Source organism: Corvus moneduloides, chromosome 3, assembly GCF_009650955.1.
Source record: "Corvus moneduloides isolate bCorMon1 chromosome 3, bCorMon1.pri, whole genome shotgun sequence".
Taxonomy (NCBI): domain Eukaryota; kingdom Metazoa; phylum Chordata; class Aves; order Passeriformes; family Corvidae; genus Corvus; species Corvus moneduloides.
The window spans coordinates 33,274,153-33,298,491 of NC_045478.1; the positions used below are offsets into that span (position 1 = coordinate 33,274,153).

Sequence of the window (24,339 nt, forward strand, 5' to 3'; positions counted from 1 at the left end):
ATTATTACTTTTAATCCAGTGCCAGGTGGAACAGAAGACAATACTTACCTGTAAAGCCAGACAAAAAACTTCTGAGGAAGGTGATTTTCCAAGAAAATATTAACCATTCCTTAAGCCAGTCACCAACCTTGTTGTTCAGCATACTTTCAAAATGGTGGTCTAACTTCAGGGAGATAGTAATGTTCAACAACAGATGCACATATAAATATTCAATCTATTTATTGTAGAAACACTGAAGACACGATATAGTTTTAACATACTTCCACTGAGTAAGTACTAATTTAATCTGAACAACACATTGTTTATTGTGGAAATGTTGCAGACACAGAGATTTAAACACAGTTTAAATCCACCATCAGAGAACATGACACTTAAGGAAGGCCAAAACAAAATGGCTCTTAAAGCTAAAAAGGAGAGGCAGATGCCATTTCCTAGAAATGAAGGAAGGTAGGCTCCACTGGAGCAGCTTTAATACTGGGATTTTCTTTTGGATTGGTGGTAAATGAAAAACCCAGAGCCCAGTGATTTTTCTTTTTTACCTAATTGCTCCAATCCAGGAATCTTTGGCACAAGAATTTTCCTTTGCTTTGTGGCTCTAAGATTATTCAGCCATTTGTTCTTAACAAGGCCACTGTTTTGATAACTTTTAATCCTACTCTGTGGCATTTAAGTGCATGTTGTGCAAAGAATGCTCTTGAGTGTCAAATTCTATCTTGATAGGAGACTAACAGCACCAGATTATTGCACTAGTTCTTTTCTACTCTAGTTTTATCTGACTAACAAACAATGCTGTTAGAGAACTGATTTTCCTGATTGTTTGCTACACTGGCCTTATTTTATTTCTTCTACACTTACAAGCTGACAAACATATCTACATGCAAGAGGAAAGAATTCCACTCCATTGATTTAAAGAGACAAAAAAATTAATTGCCAAACTGAAAGTTATTTTAAGATAATCATGCAGATATTCTATTTCTAGTTCACTCTTGTACACTTCCTAGATTTAAACCACTGAGCTGCACTGCTTCTTCTTTGCAGAAAGAAATAAAAATGAGGCCTATTTGAAAAACCTGCACCACAGAGGACACATGTTTTTTTCTGTAAGTCCCAGTGGTACATTTACTTCTTTGTTGCTGTGTATTAGTTGTGAAGCTGTATTCATGAAACAGGGAATGTTTATATATTCAAAACTTGTGCGTAAAACAGAAGTAAATTACATGTGCATTTCTTAGCCATCATTAAAACACTGACAAAATAAAAGTACTATAAAAGATTGTATAAAACTAGAGCTCTACTACACTTCTTTAAACAGCAAAAAACCCATCAGTCTCATAATGGAAATCAAAACTTATTTTTGGGTACAATTCTTTGCATGCCATTCTTCCTTAGAGGGCTACATAATCACTTTACTTTTTCCTCTCATTTTAGTATCAGCAAACATCTGCCTACACATTAATTGAGAAAGTATTAATTAAAAACTGGAAAGTATTAGAGCCTAGCACACTGATTTAAAATGTCTCTGATCACATATTTGATATCAAGTCCTAGCATGAAAATCTATATTTAATCCAAGTAGTTTCTTGTTAGGAAATAGCACACATAGACTGTCAAATTATTTTCAGTACAAAAGATATAGCGATAAAATAGTTTAACCAAACAGCTCTGAAGACTCCTAGGCATCAGCAGCGAAGGCACTTTTCTGGTCACACAGTTCTAAGCACAACGGGACTCAGCACAGCTTTGGTATTTCAACATCTCCTTCAGTTTCTATGCAAGTGATATCCACTGACTGCCCAGTCCTGAACTTCTCCACTTGCAAATAATGCAAAGAAAATCGCTCCAAATAGATTAATAGAGGCAGCAATATAGAAAACCATCTGCCATTCTCCCACAGTATTCTGTCAAAAAAAAAAAAAAAAAATGCAGTCAATTTGCAGCTTCACACTCGAGAAAAAGTAGTTTTAAAATCGATGCTACATGCCTTGCCTATTTAAATGCAAATGCCATTCAGCATGATTTCACAGCAACATAAAAGCATTATAAACATAAAGGATGCAATAAACAGTATAGTCAATTTCAGTTTTATAATACAGCTTACACAGATAGTCTTATCAGAACTGCATTACCCAATCTGGATCAGTTTATCACCCAATATGCAGAGCCATCGACACAACTGCAGCGAATGCTACTGTAAGCGAAACACTACTTTGCTTTCAGATCAGGTGATCCAAGAGCTGAAGTGCCCTGCACTGTGCAGTAAGCTATTCTTAATGACTACTATGTGAACATTCCAGAATCATAAGCCTTTTGGTCCCAACGAGGTAGCTACCTTCACTCAGATTTCAAGAGTAATCCTCTAAACTCTGGTATTTAAGAAAGGCCTTAATAAATGTGTAGTAAAGAACTGTGGTTTATTTGCTTTTTGGGTTTTTTTTCCTTTTCAAATAAAGAAATAGTATCTGTAGATGTCTAAAGTTTTTGGGGTTTTTTTTAAAGTTCTGGATGATGCTGTAATAAACCTGTGAATGATCTTACTACAAAAACAGAATACCATTAGTATGGAGGGGAAAAAACTAAACCAAACAAAAATATCCTAAAACAACCCCCTTGTTAAAATATCTGGAAGAACTAATTTTATTGGAATAATGAATTAATGAATATTTTCAGATTGTTTTTGGTTAGAGCATGGTGCTAATAACGCCAAGACCATGAGTTTGATTCTCATATGGGCCATTCACTTAAGAGTTGAACTCAAAGATCCTGTGGGTCACTTCCAATTTAGAATATTCTGTGATTCTGTGATTTTTAAGAAAATCCTTAGAATTACCTCCAACTCCAAAAATTCAAGTGCATCACTAATCTTACTCCTCCTATCTCCCTTTCTTAAAAGATTTTAGAATAATTCATATGTTCATTGAAAAAATAGTAATCAAAAACTCCTCAAAAGCCCCAGTGCTTCCCTTTTTCTATCGAAATCACTACAGCACCTTGTTAGTCAAATCTAACACTAGAATCTAGTTTCTCACTTATCTGACAAATGCTGACATTAGAACTCAACACCTCACGTGACAGCCTAATTAAAAAAAAACCAAGCAAGAACTTGTTCTAATTTGATAAAACAATACCACAAATGTCTAATCTAGTTGGTGTTTTATCAGAGTTCTACTGTGATAAAAATATATTCGTTTTGTTTCTAGAGAATATAAGGGGTGAGTCCCTAAAATTTTCAAGTCTTACAAAGGTATTTGATTTTACCCTTATTTTCCTGATCAGAATCAGGACAATAAGAGCTAGGAATTAAGTAATTCAAAACAATGGAACAACATGATTTACAGGTGTAACCCACATTTCATTTAATGACTGCAGACGTGAGAAGAAGGAATTTCTATTCAATTGAGATAAAAATATAACAACTCACATTATGAGTGAGGTTTTTGGCAATAACTGGCCCCACCATTCCTGGGATAGTAGCAAAAGAATTTGTGATCCCAAGGAGAATTCCAGCATACCTGCAAGAGAAGTTGTTGACACTGCTTATTAACTTGTCAGGCTTATCAATCATGGACACCATTTTGCCTAACCAGGCTTCATCTTGATCACACAAGACAAATAAAACACAAATATTCCAGTGTGAATGACTTGCTTTTCTTCTAATAACAACTCACTGTCACCTTGGTACATATATTTTAAAGGACATAGTTTAGTTGTGGACTTGGTAGTGTTAGATTAATGGTTGGGCGTGATGATCTTAAAGATCCTTTTCCACTTAAATGATTCTCTATGTCTCTATTTTTCAGAGGCTAGTTATGGAATTTAACTTAAATTGCCTATGGCTTTGCTCAAGATCCATAATCCAAATCCACATCCCCTTTGCTAAGCCACAACAAAACTGTCTGGAATGGATCCACTGGAGCAGTTAAAGACACATTGCATGTCTTGAAGTAGAAAGACAACAAGGAGTATGACAAAGTGCTCTTTGCCAACAGTAAGAGTTGGTTCAGGTTTCATTGCTAAAAATCTGTCTGCCAAGGAGGCAATATCCACAGTGTGCCTGGATATCCCCACTTACACTAAAAAGTGTATATTCCAAAGATAGGAGTTCAGAGTGCTGTGGCAGTCCTTCTATTCAGCTTTCTGTGGGTCAAGGCCAATGGGAAAGGGGTCTGACTAAACCAGTTCTGCTGGTTGCCATTCCTGCAGCTCCATTCTGAGGCCTCCTGTTCCATGAACGTGCTGCTCTCTCACACACAAATGTATGCATATGCACCAGCGGCCATAAAAACTTGCTGGGAAAAGCTGATAACTTGCTTAATATCTGTCTCAGCACCTCATCTCTAAGCAATTCAAGATCTCTCTCACAGGCATGTTGCAATACCGAAAGTTTGAAACTGTACCACAAGTGCAGACTTGTGAGAGAGACTGAAGAGAAATAAGAGCCAGATGTTCCACAGCAGTTTGACCTTCCAACCACCAGGGCACAGATCCCTGTGTTTTAGATTTTCAAGGTGGATTCGTTGGCTGAAGAATCACACAAAATACTAATAGCTGCAGTTTACCATAGGAGAAAGGAGTCATATCCCAGTCATCATTTTAGGCTGCTCAGAGTAAAATTATGTCCTCACCAATTTTAACATAACAGAAACCTATTTCATCTCTAAAGAGAAATGCATACCTTTGAAATTTTATTTACCAAAACAGGAGAATTCAACCATACAACATTGTTACAAAAGGTTGCAATATGCGTATTCATTCCAGTGATATTAGAAAAACATGTGGTTTTTTCCTGAGAAAGGGAAACAATCATCTAGCCTACTAGTTGATTTTTTAAAGTCTACACTACATGTAATTTTAAAGTGTGGCCATGCTTTAGTTAAAACTTCTTTATTTCTTTCTAAACCTGGAATGCAGTCTTCCTATCTTGGAAAGTGGTTTAGAATTAATAGGCCTTTATGATGCTGAATGTCAAAGTGTAAAAGTTTCCCTTAGGAAAATAAGCGCATGAAGCAAAACCCCATTTAAAGCCTTTAAGTAGAACCAAATGCACTTTGTCTTCAACATGTTTAAGCACTACAATACTGCTAACATACACTTTTAAAACTAAACATAGTCGACAAAGATCTCTGGCAACTAATTGCTGGCTAAATGCCTCTGTTTATGCCCAGTGTTTCTGACATAGGTTGCATTCTTGATAGTGCTCGCTGTTTGATGCAGATAACTGTGATGACACTCCCTTAGTACAGTGGAAACTCCCATATGAAAAGAGAAAGCAAAAAGTGACATGTCTGTAGAGCAAAACCAACAGTAAGCTGTTGGTCAGGTTCTTATGGCATAATGGGGATAACCAAATACAAATTAACTTGCAGAGCAGTCAAGTAGTAAAATCAAGAGTATAAAAAAACATCTATGTGAAGTATTTAGTATATAACAGAACCACATGAATATTACAAGGGCTCATGGTAACACCAGTATTAAAATTTGTAATAATAGAAATGTATTGATGTAGACTTAAAAAGCTAAAATACAATATTTTCCCTAGAAGAACAATCTTGTCTCCGTTCTGTCCCCAACCCTTCCCCAATCCAATTCACCAATGGCATAATAAACACATGTTAGAAACCAAAACCACATAGCAAATATTGTTTTTAATTAAGCATCTGTATTTTCATTCACTTTTTTCCTGTGAATATAATAATTATTATGCAAGTTCTAGTAATAAAAAGGGACTGTTTGCTATTCTAGGAAGCATACTTTTAACTAATTTAAATGGGTATTTGTGCATTTTGAAACTGCTTTGAATCACTTCTGGTTTTTCTAACATCTTTCACTAAATTATGAAAAATAAATATTGAGCTCTGAGTAGACTCTACAGAGGTTTCCTTCACACTTTCATGCAGACTTTGTTTTTAGATTTCTCCAATTATGTCAAGTATTTCCTTGAAATTTTGTATGTCGGCCTTGATCATTTTATCCAACAAAGTTCAGACAAGTTGCAAAAAACTTAGGTGTGGGGGGAGGAGTAAAGACAGTCTTCTTTTTCTTCTCATCTTATATGTTTTTTACATTTCTGTGTCTGAAGAAATTTTTTAATATGACTTCTGTTACAAGGACATGCTTTTTTTCTTTCTCTGTCCCCATTTGGACTGATTTGCCCTGAATTAAAGCATGCATGTACTGAATAGAAAATCACTGATTTCAATAAAACAGCACTCACTCTCACCACGTCACCACCAAAGAAAGTCTTCCCACATATGCAGCCATGCGCCTCTAGAGGCAATGCTGGGCCAAAGTCCCTGAACTTACCAGCAAGACACTTCCCCCTCTTACACTCAGTCTGCTCCCTTCTGCCTGTCTGAGAGGGAAGAAGAGCTAGAGGAACTTGTCTGGTGTAAATCCAAAGGGAATAAAAGCAGGACTTTATCGAGGGTAGGAAGAACAGAGTGGGATTTGGTCAGAAGGATCAGCAGCAGTTCATATGCGGAACCTAGCTATGCCTGCTGACAGGCATCGGCACTGTGTAACTTCATTTTCTTCTTGTGGCTTTTTTTCAACACCTGAAATACTCTGAATACTGCTATAAACAAATTGACTCTTGAAATAAACACATTTGAAATTCAAAATGAAGCATCTCAAATTAGAAGACACATACAACATCCTAGTTTGGGAAACCTCAGCCATTGCCTACATACAGAAGTTCCTTGTGCGTCTAAGTCACACTGCAGTTGCATGATTTCCTTTTTCCTGTCACAACTCTGTTGCATTCCATGGACACGTTAAATTGTACTCACATAACAAGCACAATTTAATACGTATTTTGGAAACTAACCATTGTAGTTCTGCAAAACTAAGCTTGAAACAGAAGTTGTATAATGAATGACCAATAACACCCCAGATGCACTGCTTTAAGTACATTTTCCAAATTTGTAGTTACATGTGATTTAAAACAAAGTGCACCACAGAAGCTATTTTTCTTACTTTCATATTCAATTCAGCAGTACAAGCAGTTTATAGCTGGCCACTAATACCTCCCCTCTTGCTTGCTACGTAACCTCACCTGCCAAGATTAACTGAGTTCCCACTATTTCATATCCATTTGTTAAGTCAAAAATTGTCCGTGATTGTGGATGTGACCACCATCGTTTCAATTGCCCAAGCCTGGATACCACCTTCAATTGGGACCCATATAAATTGACTAGATGATCAGAATTTTTTTATAGGTAGTATTTCTATAAATTGTTTTTTACTCTACACTTTAAGTCATTTCATTTTACACATTAATACAGAAACACCATTTTCTTTGGACATGAAGTCATTTGACCCTGTTCACATCTAAGTGCTACCACAAATTGGAAAATGAATGACAAAGTAAAGTACTTGACTTTTACCAGTGCACTTTTAGAAGAATATACATACATCCACACTCTTTGGGGAACTGATGGATCTGCCTAATTCTGAATTTGTAACACTGGAGAAATTACAGCTTGAAGTCTTAACTTTCCATTCTTGAAAAATATTCATTTAAGAGCAATTGTACATACCTGATTTGTCACGTACTGACAAATCAGGTCAACTACTTGTAACAATAATTAGATTCCAGTGTACAGAATGTTTTTCAAATGCAAATAATTTGCCTGTATCACAGTGCTTAAATATGGTAAAGTTCATACCAAAGGTTGATAGCTCTGATGGAAAAGCTGAAGACAGTGAAACACTTAACTGTACTGTGCAGTTCAAAAAATACTGTCCTACTAAGAACATGAATTCAATATGACAAAAGTCTATCAAGTCTATAATTAGAATCTGTAATTACAGGAATTATATAATTTATTACTGCAGGATCAAAATTGGAATGATTCTAAACTATTGTTTATGTCATAGCCTCTGCCAACCTTGCACTTTTTGCAAATACAGTGCTTAATACTGTAAACCCAAGTAATTGTCAGTGTTTACACTCCAGCTCTGTACAGCATGTGCTCCATAGATACATTTCCAAGCCACCCCAGCAACACAAAAAGAAAAAAGAGGGGTCACAAACATTTGACATGCACTAACAACAGCTTCAGTAATACTTACGAAGGTGCTATGTCTAGATGATTGATGCTGTAGCCTGATGTACAAAATCCTCCTAGTGTTGTTGATATGGTCACGAACGCAACAGCCAGTGCATAGTTGCAGCCTATGAATCCAGCTGCTACTAAGAACACCGCAGGTCCAATCATTCCTTTAAGACAGAAGCCTCAGAATCAATGGACGTTTAACACGAGATACTGGGACGCGCCAAGCGGAGTGTACGTTTCCCATACAACTTCCACCGCCCCCTGCCGTACAGAACCGGCACTGCACCACGCGCGTTACAGTGGGACGGTACGGAATCAGAAATGGTTTCGGGGGGAAGGGACCTTAAAGATCATCTAGTTCCAATCTCCCTGCCACACGCAGGGACACCTCCCACTGGATCAGGTTGCTCAGGGCCCCATCCAACTTGGCCTTAACCACTTCCAGGGATGGGGCAGCCACAACTTCTCTGGGCAACCTGTTCCAGTGCCTCACCACCCTCTCAGTAATGAATTTCTTCCTATTGTCTAATTCAAATCTACTCTCTTTAAAGCCACTCCCCCTTGTCCTATCACTACATGTCCTTGTGAAAAGGAAGAGCAGATGGGTTGCAAAACTGTTGTTGTCTCAAGAAACAGCAACTGGATCAGAAGTATCCCACTCTAGTGGTAAAGAACAAACTAGATTAAAAAATTAACAAAAATCAACAGATACTGAAAATTACCTCACAAATTATTTTTTTTTATTGCTATAAAAAAATTGAAGCTACACTGACACTGTGAACCCTGAGTGAACCCAGGATAGCTGTAGAGATGCTGCATCGGGCACTGGAAACAGCTTATCAGCCACCATGAGCTCAGGCACACTGCTTCCTATCTGCAGTTAACTTTGGTACCCATTTCCCAGGACCACAGCCCATTCACATGACCCCATTGTGACCTCTGCAAACAGCTCCAAGTACATGTTTTTCTTGATGAAGCCAACCTAAGTCCTACTTTTCCCAAGACAACAACATTTTTTCTCCTGTTATACATACAAGGGTGTGAGATGTGTGGCCCTGCAGTAAACCGAATCACCAAAATAGCATAGACTTAAGACAAACAAACAAAATGCCTGAGAATTTATTACAGGAGCTGCTTTAAAGAAAGCAGTTGAGTCAGCTGAATTGAGAAGCCAGCAAGGATGACCATACAATAACTGGGCTGCAACTTTTGTGGATCCTGTGCCTAATATATTTTTTTTTCCTTCAACTTCTTTCCCCTGTTCCCTCTTTTACTCAGCAATCAACTCCTCTTTCCTAAATACAGCCTTTTACCTGTGTTTATTGAAATCTGATCTGGCTGATCTGTTGGTGATTTCAGATCCTCTCTCCTCCCAGTCAGTCAAGACCATTTTGGATTCTGTTTGATCTTCCTACTGTGGTCGCAACTGTAAATTTTACAAGTGTATTCCTATTTACTTGCTTAAGCCTTAGATAAACAAAACACTGAACAACAGAACAGGCTCATGCAGAACAATATCCCGGCAGTCTGATAAACCTTGTTTGATAACAGTGTTTCAGTCACCCTTTTATGGTGACTTTACCTGACTGTTTATTTGATTGGTTTGCTTGTAGTCCAATTATCTTGACCTAAAAAAAGCTTTTGACAATCTCTTATTGTTCTCTTATCCAATAGGCCTACTTTTCATGGAAAAAGATAGGATTTACTCCTGACACATTATTGTACAGATAAAGTTGCTCCTCTCAAGTCATGAACAATGCTGCCTCATCTCACAACAGAATGTCAGACTACTCTCCCAAGCTCCTAAGCTTTCCCAAATTGATATTATTATACGTTCTAAGATTGTATGTTCCAAGAGATGATACTGCACCTACCTATTAGGGTAAAACATTTGCGAACACAAACAGTGGAGAAGTTCTGTTTTTCCCGTAAATAATCAGCAATTTGCCCAGACAGAATTATACATAACCAGCAGCCAAAATAAGGTAGGGCAGACAAAAATCCATTCTGTTAAGGAGGTTAAAAGATGACAGTTAAAACACTGAAATGACAAATCAATATGCTGAAAAATCACTTGTGCTGGAACATTAACTGAGACTGAACCAGAGGTGACAATTCCATCCATCCACATAATTATTGCTGGTATTACATAAAATACAAACCTAGGGATAGAAAAAGCAAAGCATAATAAAGTTACCAATGTGTAAACGCCCCATCACATGACTTAATCCATAACTACCAATGCAGTCAGACCAAAAACTTCAAGGTTTAAAAAATCAGCAATTGGGTTCAGGAATAAGAAAACTGTAACTGAAGGTATCCTGTGGAAATCAACCTGATCATGGAAGTTTCCAGGACACCAATATCAAGGGAGTTACTAAAGTTAGTGGAAGCTGTAAATATTATTCAGAATTTTGAAAACTATATAGAATCTCTGGTTTTGTACTACTGTTACATTACATTATTCCTTATCCATCTGCTGAAATATCTGGTGCTTGCTGTAAACAGAAGACAAAATATAGAACTAGGACTTTCATCACATCTAGGCTGGACATCCTGAAATCCCAAAGCAGAGTTATTCAGATCTGACATGACTTACCCTGAACTCACCAGTTAATCCCCATTACTTTAAACAAGTGCTGTTTAGAGACTTCTGTCTGATTCTACATGATTTGCAGATGAAGGGAAACAAAAGGTACTATTAAACTGCCTACATTTACAGCCTTTCCAAACAATTACAGATAGCTACTGATAACAGAGCTATAATTTGACCATACCCATGATTAAAAAGAGGTATTTGAATAGAAATACTGTAACCTTTATACACTAGTATAAAACGTATTAACTGTCAAGAAGCGTCAAGAAGTGGAAGATTCCCTGGGAATTTTAATTTGAATTGAAACAAGAAACACATCCCCACCTCAAGTTCATTGTATCAGCACTTGTGCATGCTGCCTGTTGGATTTCAATGCTCAGTTTTCACTAACAGTAGGTAAAATTTTGAAAAATAGAAGAGTCTCAGTAATTAAAAAACTTTTTAAAAGCACTATTCAAAGACACAGCATTATTTTTAACTAATTTCTGTATTTTAGAAAGGAAACTGAACAGCAACAACTGTATAATATTTTAAACGGTAATGCAATCTCCATCTAAATGTGTGGCAACAAAGTTAGTTCTACACTATTACACAAGCTTTTTTTTTTTTTGATGTTCACAACAGTCAGTACTCTAAGTTGCTCTAAAAAGAAGAAACATAACCCAGAGACAAAGGAAACCACTTCACAGCAGAACCATTTAATGCAACGTGTGTTTTACAAACGTTATGTGCAACTGAGAGCCGTGGTAGCAAATGACTTCCACAGATGTTGATGCCTCTTCAGGGAATACCTGAAGAGGCACAATAAGGAACCCAATCAGCAACTTCAGTTAGTTTTTTCCAGCCATTTTGCAGCTTGTCCTAATGCAACCTTCTCTTCTAATGCTAAGGTTCCCCATCTTTTCCTCCCAAGATTGCTGGCATCACGTCTTTCTTGCACGGCATTCATCTTCAGATTGCTCTAAACCAGTTTTGTTTTTTAAACCAGGAAAAGACTATGTTAAACGTCTTGAAATTTCTGAGCATCTTTTTATCTTAGCTATACCAGTTTCTCCAGGTAAGCTATGCCATCACCAAAACAGTGTCATTAAAAACAGACCAGTACACTCAAGTAATTGCTATAAATAAGAATATTCCACCTCCCTCAACTCCTAATTTTTCCCTGATAAGTAACTCAATTTTATAAAATTTCCTTGAAAAGCACTGTATCTGGACCTTAAGGCTATGGTTTTGTTTCATCCAGTTACCTTAGTAAGAAAAGGTATTTTACCTCTGCTGCTCATTGAGGAAAGAAAGTGACAATTTGGAAACTGATCCAATCAGAATGAAGCTTCCTTCTGGTCCCTTCCTCCCCCAAATCCCATCCTTAAAATACTTTCAAAAATGCCACTTGTCCAGTGGTTTTCTTAGTTTTTATTTTTAACTGGAAATGTTCTCCTCTATGAGGTAGCAAAGAAGTAGACAGTATTTCAGAAGCCATAAAACTTGGTGTAAAATCTGAAATAATCACAGAAGCCATAGATCGGGGAAAATATTTTTATAGTTATGTTTTAAAACAGAGCAGTTAAAGATGGGTACCATGCATCTTTAAACAGAAAATTTACCTTGAAAACTAGCACTAAGGTAAATGTCAGATAAGTAAAGATAGTGGAAATTATATGGCAGGCAACTTTTTTGATGCATCTGCTTCACTGTGCGGGGTTATCATTTCCCATCTATATGTTTACATTCCAAGGTTCTTAAATGGGTTCTTCTATTCTAAACAGCAGATGATTTAGTTTCTTTAATTCAGAAGAAAGTGACTATATTTGCACGTATCTTACCTCCTGTGCATCAAATCGCAGGATCTCCTTCATGTATGTGGGCAAGAGTGTAAGAAGTGTATAGAAAGTCCAATTATAAGAGAAGTGTGCCACAACAATAGCCCAGAGTGGAAGAGACCCCAGCATAGGTCTCCAGGGAACAGATTTCTGTGTAGAAAGCTGGCAGTCCGGAGACAAAAAGAGAAAAAGAAAGAAATCAGGATGTTGATATGAACATTTACTAAATAAAGCATTTTGATGCTAATCAAATCTATGCTGATCACCCATTCTGAAAGGCACAAAATGAGTCTCAGTTGATAGATACAAGTCATCAGCAATGAATTAATTACTGTCTTCAGTTCTCAGTGAAGGTGTACTAAGGTATGTTACTGCTCTGATGTTTACTATTCCAGAGTAAACCAAATACTACATTTTGTAATTCAAAAAGCATGCCTTCCCTTGTTGAAATTTGATGCCTTCTGCTTTTACTATAAATAATTTAATATTTAGTCACCCCTGAGGTGTTTATTTAGCTGAATCTTTCCTACTCAGATATTAATTGTGGTCTCTCAGCCAGCTTCACTGTTTGTAAATACATATTCCCCCAGTCACAGGAATGAATCTTATGCAAACTTTAGGATGTGGCTCATTAGCATTTTCTCTGCAAACAGCAATCTGTTTCTTATTCTAGATGACACACTGAGAAAGAGAAATGCTCTAAAATATTATACTGCAAATGTTGAAGACATTATACAGGTCTGCATCTAGTATAAAGTGACATATTTGAGCTTTTTTTAAAAATAAAAAGCTTTTTAAATAAAGCACCACAAAAACATCTGTAACAAAAGGCATTATTATAAATGCTATTTGATTGCTGATTTTAAGTTTACAACTGCATTATTTTTAAAAATTTTTTGGTTCGAAAAATCCTGCTTCCATTTCAGTTTAAGAATGCTATTCTTTACATAAACAGAGCATGACATTAATGACAATGTTTGTGGTTTATGTTTAGGCTTAACTAGGTATGTCTACACCAAAGTGCTGTACCTGATCTTTTAGAGAAGACAGTATATATTCTCTTTCAGCATGTGAAATGCTCCTGTGAGTTTCTGGTGTATCACTAACCAAACACATCCAGAAGAACCACCATAATACGCCAAGTGCACCTATTATTGTGAAAAGATGGGTGAAGAGAGAAAAATTTTTAAAAAGCACTCATATTGAGCGAGTATATAATCTCAGATGATATAATCAGAAGTGTTTTCTCAAAACTCTAATATAATTTTAATGAACATTATTTTTTTATCTACTTACAAACACTAGTTCCCCAAAGTGTCTTAAAAATGCACATTTAGATACAATAAACAATGAAGATGACTAAGCAGGACTTTTTGTTTTTTCCTCTTTTTTTTTTTTTATACTTGAAGTGCTTCATGCAGCAAGAAAGCTGATGCACATACATAATTGTATTCTTATCAGTCACATGGAAGAGACACAAAGGATATGGCTCATCCTCAGGAAATAAAAATTCATGTGAAGTTTAATCACAAAAAATGCTTTGTGCACATACATAGAATATCACTACATACAGCTTAATCGATGCACCAATCCTCCTTTTCTTTCTTAAGCCAACTCCAGAACTATCCTTTGAAAAAAGGTAACTTTTCAATAATCAGTCCAAATTAACTGCACGTTTATGTAACTGTAACATTGCAACTTATTTCATCTTGTTCAGTTCTTTGGTTTGAATCTTTGTAACTTATAAGAAATTGAAGACGGTTTTTTTGAGGAAAATGTAACCCTCGTCTTACATTCTGATTCCCTCTTCCCCATGGAGAATATGAAATGGCTCAGACATGTAAACGGACCTGGAAAAAGCATCAGCTAGACCTGTTAGCTAGATGCTGTTAAAAAAAGTATTTTCTGTTTCAGCTTCTTCCAGAACATAAGCCACAGTAAACATGCTATGCCTTGCATTTTGGGCATTCTTTCATGGTCCCTGTGACTGCTAGAGATTTTCCACACTTTAAGCAGCAGTAACTTTTCACACGTTCTTTCATTCAAAGTAGAAGTTTATTCCTGGGATTAAAGTTATTAACTCAATTTCACACTCCAGATAAGAAATTTCAGCCTGCTGTTTTCAAGTGATGGGAGAGTTAAGAGCATTTGACTTGTACCAGCTTTTCTCCAACTCAGAGACATCTTTGCTCATTGGAAGAAAGCTTATTTAGCCATTCACTGGAATCTACTTAGCTTTAAATATCTCTAATTGCCCAGAAGGAATAAAACAGCAACCCAAAATGTCAAACACACTTTTAAAACTCAAAATAAGTTTTCTAACATATGCTTTTCAAAAAGAATGTGGATTGTACTTTAAATAATTAAGAAAAATCAAAACAACACAAACTCACCAAATATGTAGAACACATAAACCCAGTTCATATAGTAACAAATTAAACCAGATAGTGGCAGAGACACAACAGTTCCCAGCTGTGCACCTACCAGAAGAAAGCAAAACAAAGCGGAAAAATAATTAGATCTCCTATGGACCCCTTAAGTGTAAGTGGCATTTCAGAGTTATTTTATTTCTCTGTAATAAATCATGCATAAAGATTGTCACCACCACTAGAGGGTTGTGATTTGCTTTAAAGAAACACAGGCACAATGAGCTGCTTCGGCAGCTCCAAGCAAATAGAGCCCCAGTGCCCTACAAAGCCAAAATTGGAAGCAAAGAGCAATAAAAGATAATAATTCTTGGCACATTTGTCTCCAATAAAGTGACGGCTCTAACACATCTAAAGCAATGAAAATTAGTCAACTAGTATTGCTGTAAAACAAGAGAGAGCTGAATGCAGTAGAATTAAGGCTTCGGGAGTATAGTGTTACAATATAGTCAGTTTGCATTTTTCGTATCTCCTACTAGCTCTACAAAACCAGGAATGCTAGAAACATGAACCAGAAGTCAGCCATATATAACCAGTAGGTTCAAATTCCATGTTCCCTAAATGTGACAAGGTGTAGGATCAAGGAAGAAGGGAAAGATGAGCAGATTCCAGTTCAGAATACAGCCAAAACCCAGAAAGAACTATTCCTGTGCTTATAATTCAACATAAATTTTGCAAAGAATAAGGACGGCAGGTGTTTCCCTTTCGAAATCTAAACCAGAAACCCATATTATTTACATACTTAGACACTCTACTGGTGATAAACAGTAGGTTTTGTCTCTTAATGTTATCTGTACGATTACTTCTCCAAACCTAATCTCAACTCAGAAAATATTAACATTGTATTGATACTCTGACTACCTAGATTCCATCTTCACGGAAACAGTAATTTTTATTTGAGGCAGAAAGCTCCAACCATGAACAACAAAAACACATACATCATGCAAAATATAAATCAAAGTAACAGCTATATATAACCTTAACCACATGTACTCTCAGAAAATCAACATGATCACGATTAAATTAACTACCGAGCACATGACGGCCAATGTGCAGGAAAACAGCCTGCCAAGCTTACACAAGATGTCTTAGCCACCCGTGACTGCTAACAATTGGCTCTTCAAGGCCACAGACTTCTCACTAGAAGAAGCCTACTTCTCACTAGTACATTAGCATATAGTTTCACAAATTACATAAGGACAGTTTAAAAACTCCCATTTGCTAGATGCAGTAGAAGGCAATCCCAACCCTGTACTCTCTGCTTAACTTGTGTGCTGGGTCTCACATGAAGACTTCTTTTAAAGTGGATTTAATTAAACACTAAGGCAGAAAACAGATTTTTAAAAAAGAGAAAGAAAAAAAGCTTTCTGATGCATTAGGTGTATTGAAGTAGATCATTGAAATGTCACTTCAATGAGTGATGAGACACTTGGTTCAGAGCAAAGTGAAGAAATGTGAGCAAGAAAGGATTAAGGCTTCATTCCTCTGGGAAAATCACTAGACTGTCACTAGACTGTCCTAGCTCCTTAAGAAACTGTAGCTGAAGTTTATATGGTATAGCCCTGTCTTCTTGATAAACCACAGGTCAAATAAAAAAGCCGTAACAGAATTATTACTAATAGGAGTGAGCAAAGCAAACCATTACTTCAGTAACTGAATACAAAATTTGTCATCCTCAAAGAAATAATATCAATTTTGACTAGCACATTTGGAAACCCATGTTTTTCACCTGTCCCTCAAATATTGCACCAAGCAATGTGACTGACCAATAAACCCCTAAAATGCAACAAGGTTCAGTGGAGGAGGGCAAGAGCAATGGGAAGAAGATCAGGGAATAATGCTGGGTGTGACCAACCACAGTTGTTGCAAAGAAGCTGACTTTATCTCAACACAAAAGGCACCAGAAGGTGGCTTTGGTTTAGATAAGCAGCTATGTCAGTCGAGTGGATCAGCTGGTGGCGTAAATATTTCTCCTCATTCAGTTCATTAAAAGTGTGACTGTCTCCCTGACTTAGCCAGACCAACATGAGGGAAGTGAATACGTGGGTCAGCCCAACACAAAGTATAAAAGCTAAACAACAACAGAATTTCTGAGAGAACAACAGACTCGACTTGCCTTCAACCCAAATTGAAGTGTATTGCAATTGCTATATTTTATAAGTGTCAACTTACATTTGCTAACTTATATTTGTACTGTGCTTTCAGTAAATTCTGTATCACTCTGCTAAATCAAAAATCCTGTGTAACATCAGCTATCTTCAAACAAGTAAATCCAATATCAAATATTACACCTTCCAGATGTAGAATATCTAGGAGAATCTGGTCAGGGAGTACTGGACTCTGACACGGAGCTCTTGCAGCAATACATGGGACCTTGGATGGTTTCTTCCCCAAGCTCCTCCAAGAACACTTAAAAAACACTCCGAAAAACAACCAAACAGCTTTACCCTGTGACTGCCCCAGCTTTTTTGTTCCTAATACTAAATCTTTTTTATTTACAGTATCTTCTCTTAATCAGCTTCACAGTAACTCTTTGCATCATTTATACCAAAGTTTGACCCAAGTTTATACTTATTTGTAGACCACTACCTTTTGTCAGGTTATAAAAGCCATGAAGAAAACTAATGGAAAACAAGACTTACTTTAATGTTATGCTTTCTGGATTAAATGCTGATTAAAATTTACAATATAAATCCCTTTGATTTAAGTCAATCCTCCCTGTTACAGCAGTAAAAATTTATAATCCCATTATCAGCGTGGGAATTTCTCACCTGCATATGAAATACTAAGGAGCTTGCTGCGTTCCATTGGAGGAGCCCAAGAAGACCACATTGAATGCATAGCTGGGAAGGTAACACCCTAGAAAACATCATTTCATTTTGTTGAAATGCAAGAATTTTAGAACTCACTTCAATTTTACATGCTTCAAAGCATGTTTCATTAAAAAGCAGTAGTACAATCTGTTAGTTTGTTGTCTAGCAAGAAACCACTTATAAAACTTCTGCAAGGCATGAGAATAAGGAGGCAGAATTAATTTATCCTGCTTTTGATTCTGTATATACTGGAAAAGCAGAAATTATACAAACAATACTATTTTGAGGCCCTGGTCTCTGGAAAATGAGAATAACTGTAGTTTTGGCTCAAGTATCCTTACATTTCTTATCTGAAAAGCTAAGGCTAAAATATAGTGCAAATGCTTTAATTATTTTAAAAACATAAAACTAAGCCACTTGAATGAAACAATCCATATACTATTCCAGCATACCAACCCCCACAGAGTCTAATCACTACAATTTTAAACAAATTATTCAGATACATATTCAAGTTACATAGAGAAAGCAGGATTACCTCTCCCAGTCCTTCCAAGGCTCTGACAGCTATGAGGTAGCCAACTCCCAAATTTGCAGCTAAGGGAGTAAGCAAGGTGAATACAGAGGTACCAAAGATGCCAAACCCCAGCAACAGCTTGCCTCCAATTTTGCTTGCAAGATACCCTCCTGGAATCTGAGTAATGATATAGCCATAGAAAAAAGAACCAAGGATCCATCCCTGAGTATCAGCATCCCAAGAATATTTTTCTCCCTAAGAAGAGGAAAAAAACCCCAACAAAATGCAGTAAGTTAAAAACAACAGTTTCTCTGACCATATTTTATGTTACATAGATACACTATTTAGTCCTTTATAAATAAATTTCAATTTTTTCGTGACCTACTCCCTAGGGTCTCCTTCCCCTACACTCACCTATACTGCAATCAAAGTTGTGTTAAAAGCTAATTCAGGTAGTTTACAGTCTGTTCAGACATATCTAACCGAAGTATGGAAGTCATCACTACATGAAATACAAGCGCTCTGGCAGTTATGCCTTTCTGCATTCTAAGCAGCTTGGGTTAGGTGACAGGTATGTAAATCTGCCTGAGTACAAATCCCACTTCTGAATCACAGAGTGGACATTCTGTCGTGCTCTATAAAATGGCTTTACCTGCAGAAAATTTATGGACAAAAAAAACAAACAAGGAAATACAGGTGCTTAAATTTAATATAAAGCAAGAGAGCAGTAAAGGACAGGGCTCAAAAAGGTAGGTGGAATAATGGGAGAAGCACAACAGAGGGAAGATGACTTCAGTGGACAATGCGATAAAAGCGAAGATGATTGAGATAGGAATCTGCAGCTATAAAGGAAGCCAGCAAGAAGATATGAACTGTTGCCCAATAAAGTGATTCTGACATTTGGGATCACTTCCAAAAGATCAATTTTTCGGCATCTAAATGAGCAGCATATATTTCACAGAAATGATGAGTCAGAACCTTCCCATAAAGCTCACCATTATAATTTGTTTGTGATAAACAATAAATGACCTCTAAACAAACAAACAAAATGAAAGAAGGAAGATGGCAAGAGTGCTCAGGAATAACTTCAACTACAAGACAAGATCTGTGCAAGTCCAAATTCACAAAACTGGGGATTTTTTTAGAAGGTTTTTTTTCCATATCCAGCAGTTCAGTTAAGAAATGTGATTTTAAGGATTACTGGAAGTCAGAGGTAAAGGATATAAAGGCAAAAAGCATGACCTGGGAAAGAGATCAAAGAAATGAAGAGAAAAATATTACATGCTAATTTGTAATGAAATTTCATGCCATTGTGACTGTACAAAAAGCAGGCAAATTGGACGGTGATGTGAGCTCTGACGCAGATGTAACAGTAACAATTGATTAGTGGCATATAAAACAGTGAGTCATGAAAGATTTACATAGTCAGATTAGCCAATCTTTAAGGAATATCATAGAAAAGAGGTACGTAAAAAAGCTGACCCTCAGCACAGCACTCTTTAACTAGCTAGTCATTTAAGGCTAATACTTCCCAGAATCGCTTTAAAAGAACCACTGGAAAGGCCATCTAGTGAAAAACAGCCTGTTTTCTTGCCACCTAAGTATGGTTCCATCTATCACAGACTTCTACTAAAACCACTTTGACATGCCACATTACAAGACAATATGTCTGAGACCTCACCGTTGTGTTGCGAGGAACATTTATGGCGGAAGAATGCTCTGGACACACATTGGAAGTCACATTCTTTGCTAAGCTTGTGTTAGGTTCTACCATATCCACCAGAGCGACGCTGAGGTTCACACGCAATGCATACAGGAGGAAGAACCCAAAACAGGCCAGGAGCGCAAGATTGTAGCGAGCTGAGCAGCATGCAGGGACTGAAATGAGAGCAAATGAAAAATGTTTAACAGACCTAACAGAGTAACAACTCATAAGTCGTTTTTACTGATTTTCTCAGAAATCTTTGGGTAAGATAAAAAAATTAGCAAGGAGACAAGGTCATTTTTCTTCTTAAGGAGTTTATTCAGTAGGGGTAGAGTCTGAGGCTGGTTGAAAGAATTTTTAAAAACCCTTTCATACCGATGTGCAAAGCAAATGTAATCTTCGTTTAGACAATAGGCAGCTACCCACACTAGAATGGGGGCTGCAGAGGAAGGACAGTGTGTGGTCTGTGGAAATGGATTTAGAAACATAGTTTTAAAAGTCCTCTCCAAAATACTGTAATATTTATTTAAGACAGAATTTCACACTAAAAAAACCCAAAAACAAATTAGTGGGAAGCCTGTAATATACACAGAAATGGATCAAGAAAAACAAATACTCTTAAAGGAGTGCTAAACAACAGTCATTGCTATTTCAGGCTGTCTTCTAGGACAAATTTTACTTCTACAAGTTTGCTTACAAGGGAATATGCATTCGCTGACAGATGCCAAACAGAGAAAACTCCATAAAGCGGAATGGCAAACATTGCGGTGGCACTGTGAAACAGTAACAGGCTCCCAGTTGCCCAGTACACCCTCTTGGCAGTCACAAGACAACAAAGGAAATGAGTCCTAAGATTCAGCATAAAATCTGTCATGACATTAAGTCAGCTCTGTCAGCTGTTAATACACAGATAGCAGACTATGAACTGTAACACGGTTATTGATTTTCTATAGTAGTACACAGCAGCATTTGGCAGAGAGCATTCATCAGTGCCAAAGATCCAGATCAGAGCTGAGCTGTAACAGTTTAAAGCTCTGCAGCTACTCTTTATGAACTGGGAATGCTTGAAACTACTGAGCAGAAACGTCAAATTGTTGAGGAACTACTTGAACAATCTGCTGAATTTTCAAATAAAGCATAGAGTTTCCCCTCTTGTGAGGGGAAAGTTTTATATAGGAAAGTTTTATATGGGAAGTTTTATAACCTGGATGTCTGAAACTCTAGGAAGGCTGGGGATCAGTAGATATTACATCAGTCTACAGTGATCTCATCTTTCACTACTCAGAGTTCAAATGATGAATAGAACAAGTACATCTATGAATAGGACTGACCAGAGCTTCATCTACTACTGCAGTACATCACTTAACTGGATTTTCTGATCTGCAGTAAGAAACAAAGGACATGCCCTGTGGACAAGCTGATGAGATACCTTCCCCTTGCCAGTAACTTCCCTGAAACAAGGAATGAGCCTATGTGATTTTATTTTTCAGGGGGAACACCACAGAGCCTTTCTGCAAGATTGTTTTTCATGAAATTAAGAGAACTTTCCCATTTTTGAAGTCTCTAATCCTGATAAATTTTATGTGAAGTTCATTATGGCTGCACAAGTTGTTAAAATGACACAGAGATACTGTACTTGCTATGTTCATTTAATAAATAAATAATAAACAAGGCTATTGTACAAATACGCAAAACCCCTTCCAGACCTGTGGTAATTGCAAGTTTTGCCTCAGAAGCATTTGAAAAAGCCATCCTGGATTTTTAAATGACATAAGGGAGAGCAGCCAAGATTTTATTGCTTACATTAAAAACAACAAGCACTGAGTACAGGAAGTACTTACTACACAAAAACTAGTCAAGCAGCTTCATTGTTCTGTTGTTTAAAAAGCAATTTGCCTTAAGTAGAAAATGTATAGTCATATAATTTATAACAATGAATATAATTACAAGTAAAGCTACTTAACTGGTCCACTTCTTGTAGTTGCTGGGGTTAGACAGTAATAACAGAAAGCTGAATAACACACTGGTGATGCAACCCTTCCTTGGAAATGCAGATTAACTGGACCATCCATTACTCTTCCGCTGTAAGACTCTTACTGGTATACAACTTGTATGGAGAGCAAGCTCCACCAAACAGATGTGCAAGATGTGCAAGAACTTAAGGTCACAAGTGTCAGATTTTTTTTCCAATTGTAAGCAGTTTATTAAAAAAACCTAACAAACATGTAGGACTGAAGTCTGAAGCAAATAGCTACTAAATTATTGATTCCCTGTCATTCCATCCTGTGCACTTGAAATACCTAAGAATATTAGACCAGAATGGAAGATTCAAGAAGATTACAGGTGTGTTTCAGGAGATTGCTATAATCACACACAGAGGCATTCGCTCCCCTAAAGGTTAAAGCAGCTAACCAAAGTTTAAAGCATTGTGTTCAAGGTCTTACCTTGACTAGCAGTCTTGGGTCCTACATCCATAGTTAATTCTGATTTCAGGGGCATGTTTAAAAGTACTGTAGCTCTAATTGAACAAGATTCTTAAATTGCAGTTAAAAAAACAGGTCTGTGCTGCAAGCTGCACGGCAGTTAAAGGAAGTTGCTCCTCTGCTGTAGTTTCCTTGTGGGTGAGGTGAGCCACCTCCAACTGGAGCCTGATGTATTGTGCAAACTTAGGAACATATTGCTTTAGGAAGACTTGAGCTCAAATTTCTCTCTTTCTGGTACTTTTAAAGTAATTTTGTTAGCAGATCCCCTTGATGCAGTTGCACATTTGCTAAATGGATTAGAGCATTTTTCCATGGCATACTAAAGAAACTAAAAATCTTACGCTACTCTTTATAGGTTGTACGTTCTGGGAAGCAAAACAGCACAGACAAATAAACGTGCAGGCTGTGTTGTTAAGCTCTGACCATATATCGAGCCTCCTCTTCTACCTTCCTGCATCCTTTCACCTTCTTTCCTCTCCACGCTTGTAACAAGCAATTAGTCTTACTCAAGTTCTGCCTTCATATGGAATTTAGACACAATCTCGATGGACCCCGGTAGTTTTTAATGGTTGGCCCGGTATTTGGGCTGGAATGTCCGCACTGCAATGTCACCGAGCCGAGGGCTGGTGTCTGACAGGGCTGCACGCCTGACCCCACCACCGACAGAGCTGTCAGGACGCGGAGCTGTGCCTGATCCAGCACCTCCGGGCATCGCGGCATCCCGGGCACAGAACGCCGCTAACGGCGCGGGCGGGCGGCGCAGCCCCGGGCCCGTCACCGCCTTCCCCGTCACCGCCTTCCCCGTCACCGCCTTCCCCGTCACCCCGGCAGTGGCACGGTGGCACCGACCCCCGGGCCCCATAGCGGCGCTCGCCGCCCGCGCCTCCATAGCAACGCGACGCTGCCACACAGGGGCAGCTGCCGCTCCTCTCACCCGTGTGGGGCTGGGGCTCCTTCAGCAGTGGGGTGCGATCTTCTCCCTCCTCGGGCTCCATCTCACTGCTGCCACTCGGACCGCGCAGCGCGCTCAAGGCCAGACCGCCCGGCGCCACCGCTGCGGCCGGGAGCGTACGGTAGGGTGGAGTGGCGTGGCGTGGCGTGGCCTGACCCGGCCCGGCTCGGCTCGGCTCTGCTCTGCCAGGCTCGGCTCAACTCAGCTCGGCTCAGTTTCCCCCAGCCGCCGCTCCCCGCCCGCTCGGCTCTGCCCCGCCGGGGCCGGGCACCGGCGGCCGCAGCCCCCGGCGATCATGTGACGGGCGGGGACGGGCGGAAACGGCTTCAGCCGCAGCGCCACGCTGGGGCGGGCCGCTCTCGGCCGCCATCTTTAGTGAGGGCGGCCGCTCCCTCGCTCCCTCCCGCTGGCTGACGAGGCCGCACGGACGCGCCCTCAGGCGGGCGGTGGGTGTCGCTGTGCGCGGTGTCCCGAATGCTGCGGGAAAAGTTCCTCAGAATTAGGACAAATCTGATCACGCTGATCACCACAAGTGGCTGCTTCTCAGTGAAGGCCAGCGGTCTCTCGGTGCGGGTCCACTGTGGCAGCCACGGGCGGAGGAGGAAAGGCTCGAGGTGCGGGCGCTGTGTCTCTCTGTAAGCACTGAAATGCCGTTTAACGATAAATTGCAGATACTGCAGCACATGGTCTTTTTGCTCTGTGTGTGTTTGCAGTGTGCAATTCCTGGACTGAGGTTTTAAAATAATGGAATGTGAAGGGGTTGGAATGGACCCTAAAGATCATCTAGTCCCAACCTCCCCTGCCTTGTGCAGGGACATCTCCCACTAGACCAGGTTTCTCAAGGCCTTACCCAGCCGGGTTTTGAACACTGCCAGGGTTGGGGCATCCACAACTGCCCTGGGCAATCTGTTCCAGTGTCTCACTACCCTCACAGTAAAGAATTTCTTCCTAATATATAACCTAAATATCCCCTCTC

At 38.6% G+C, this 24,339-nt stretch overlaps 1 protein-coding gene across 1 annotated transcript; it reads right to left on the minus strand.

Annotated features, from left to right (window-relative positions):
• Positions 1–196: 196 nt before the first annotated feature.
• On the minus strand, positions 197–23,655 carry SLC17A5 (solute carrier family 17 member 5). The gene is made up of 11 exons (XM_032104824.1): positions 23,346–23,655; positions 19,905–20,101; positions 18,245–18,478; positions 17,668–17,755; positions 14,864–14,950; positions 13,500–13,618; positions 12,474–12,632; positions 9,929–10,061; positions 8,071–8,218; positions 3,419–3,509; positions 197–1,898 (listed from the first exon to the last, which is right to left on the minus strand). Exons 1-11 carry the CDS (start codon positions 23,404–23,406, stop codon positions 1,761–1,763), a joined length of 1,455 nt encoding a protein of 484 aa, XP_031960715.1. The 5' UTR covers positions 23,407–23,655; the 3' UTR covers positions 197–1,760.
• Positions 23,656–24,339: the final 684 nt, after the last annotated feature.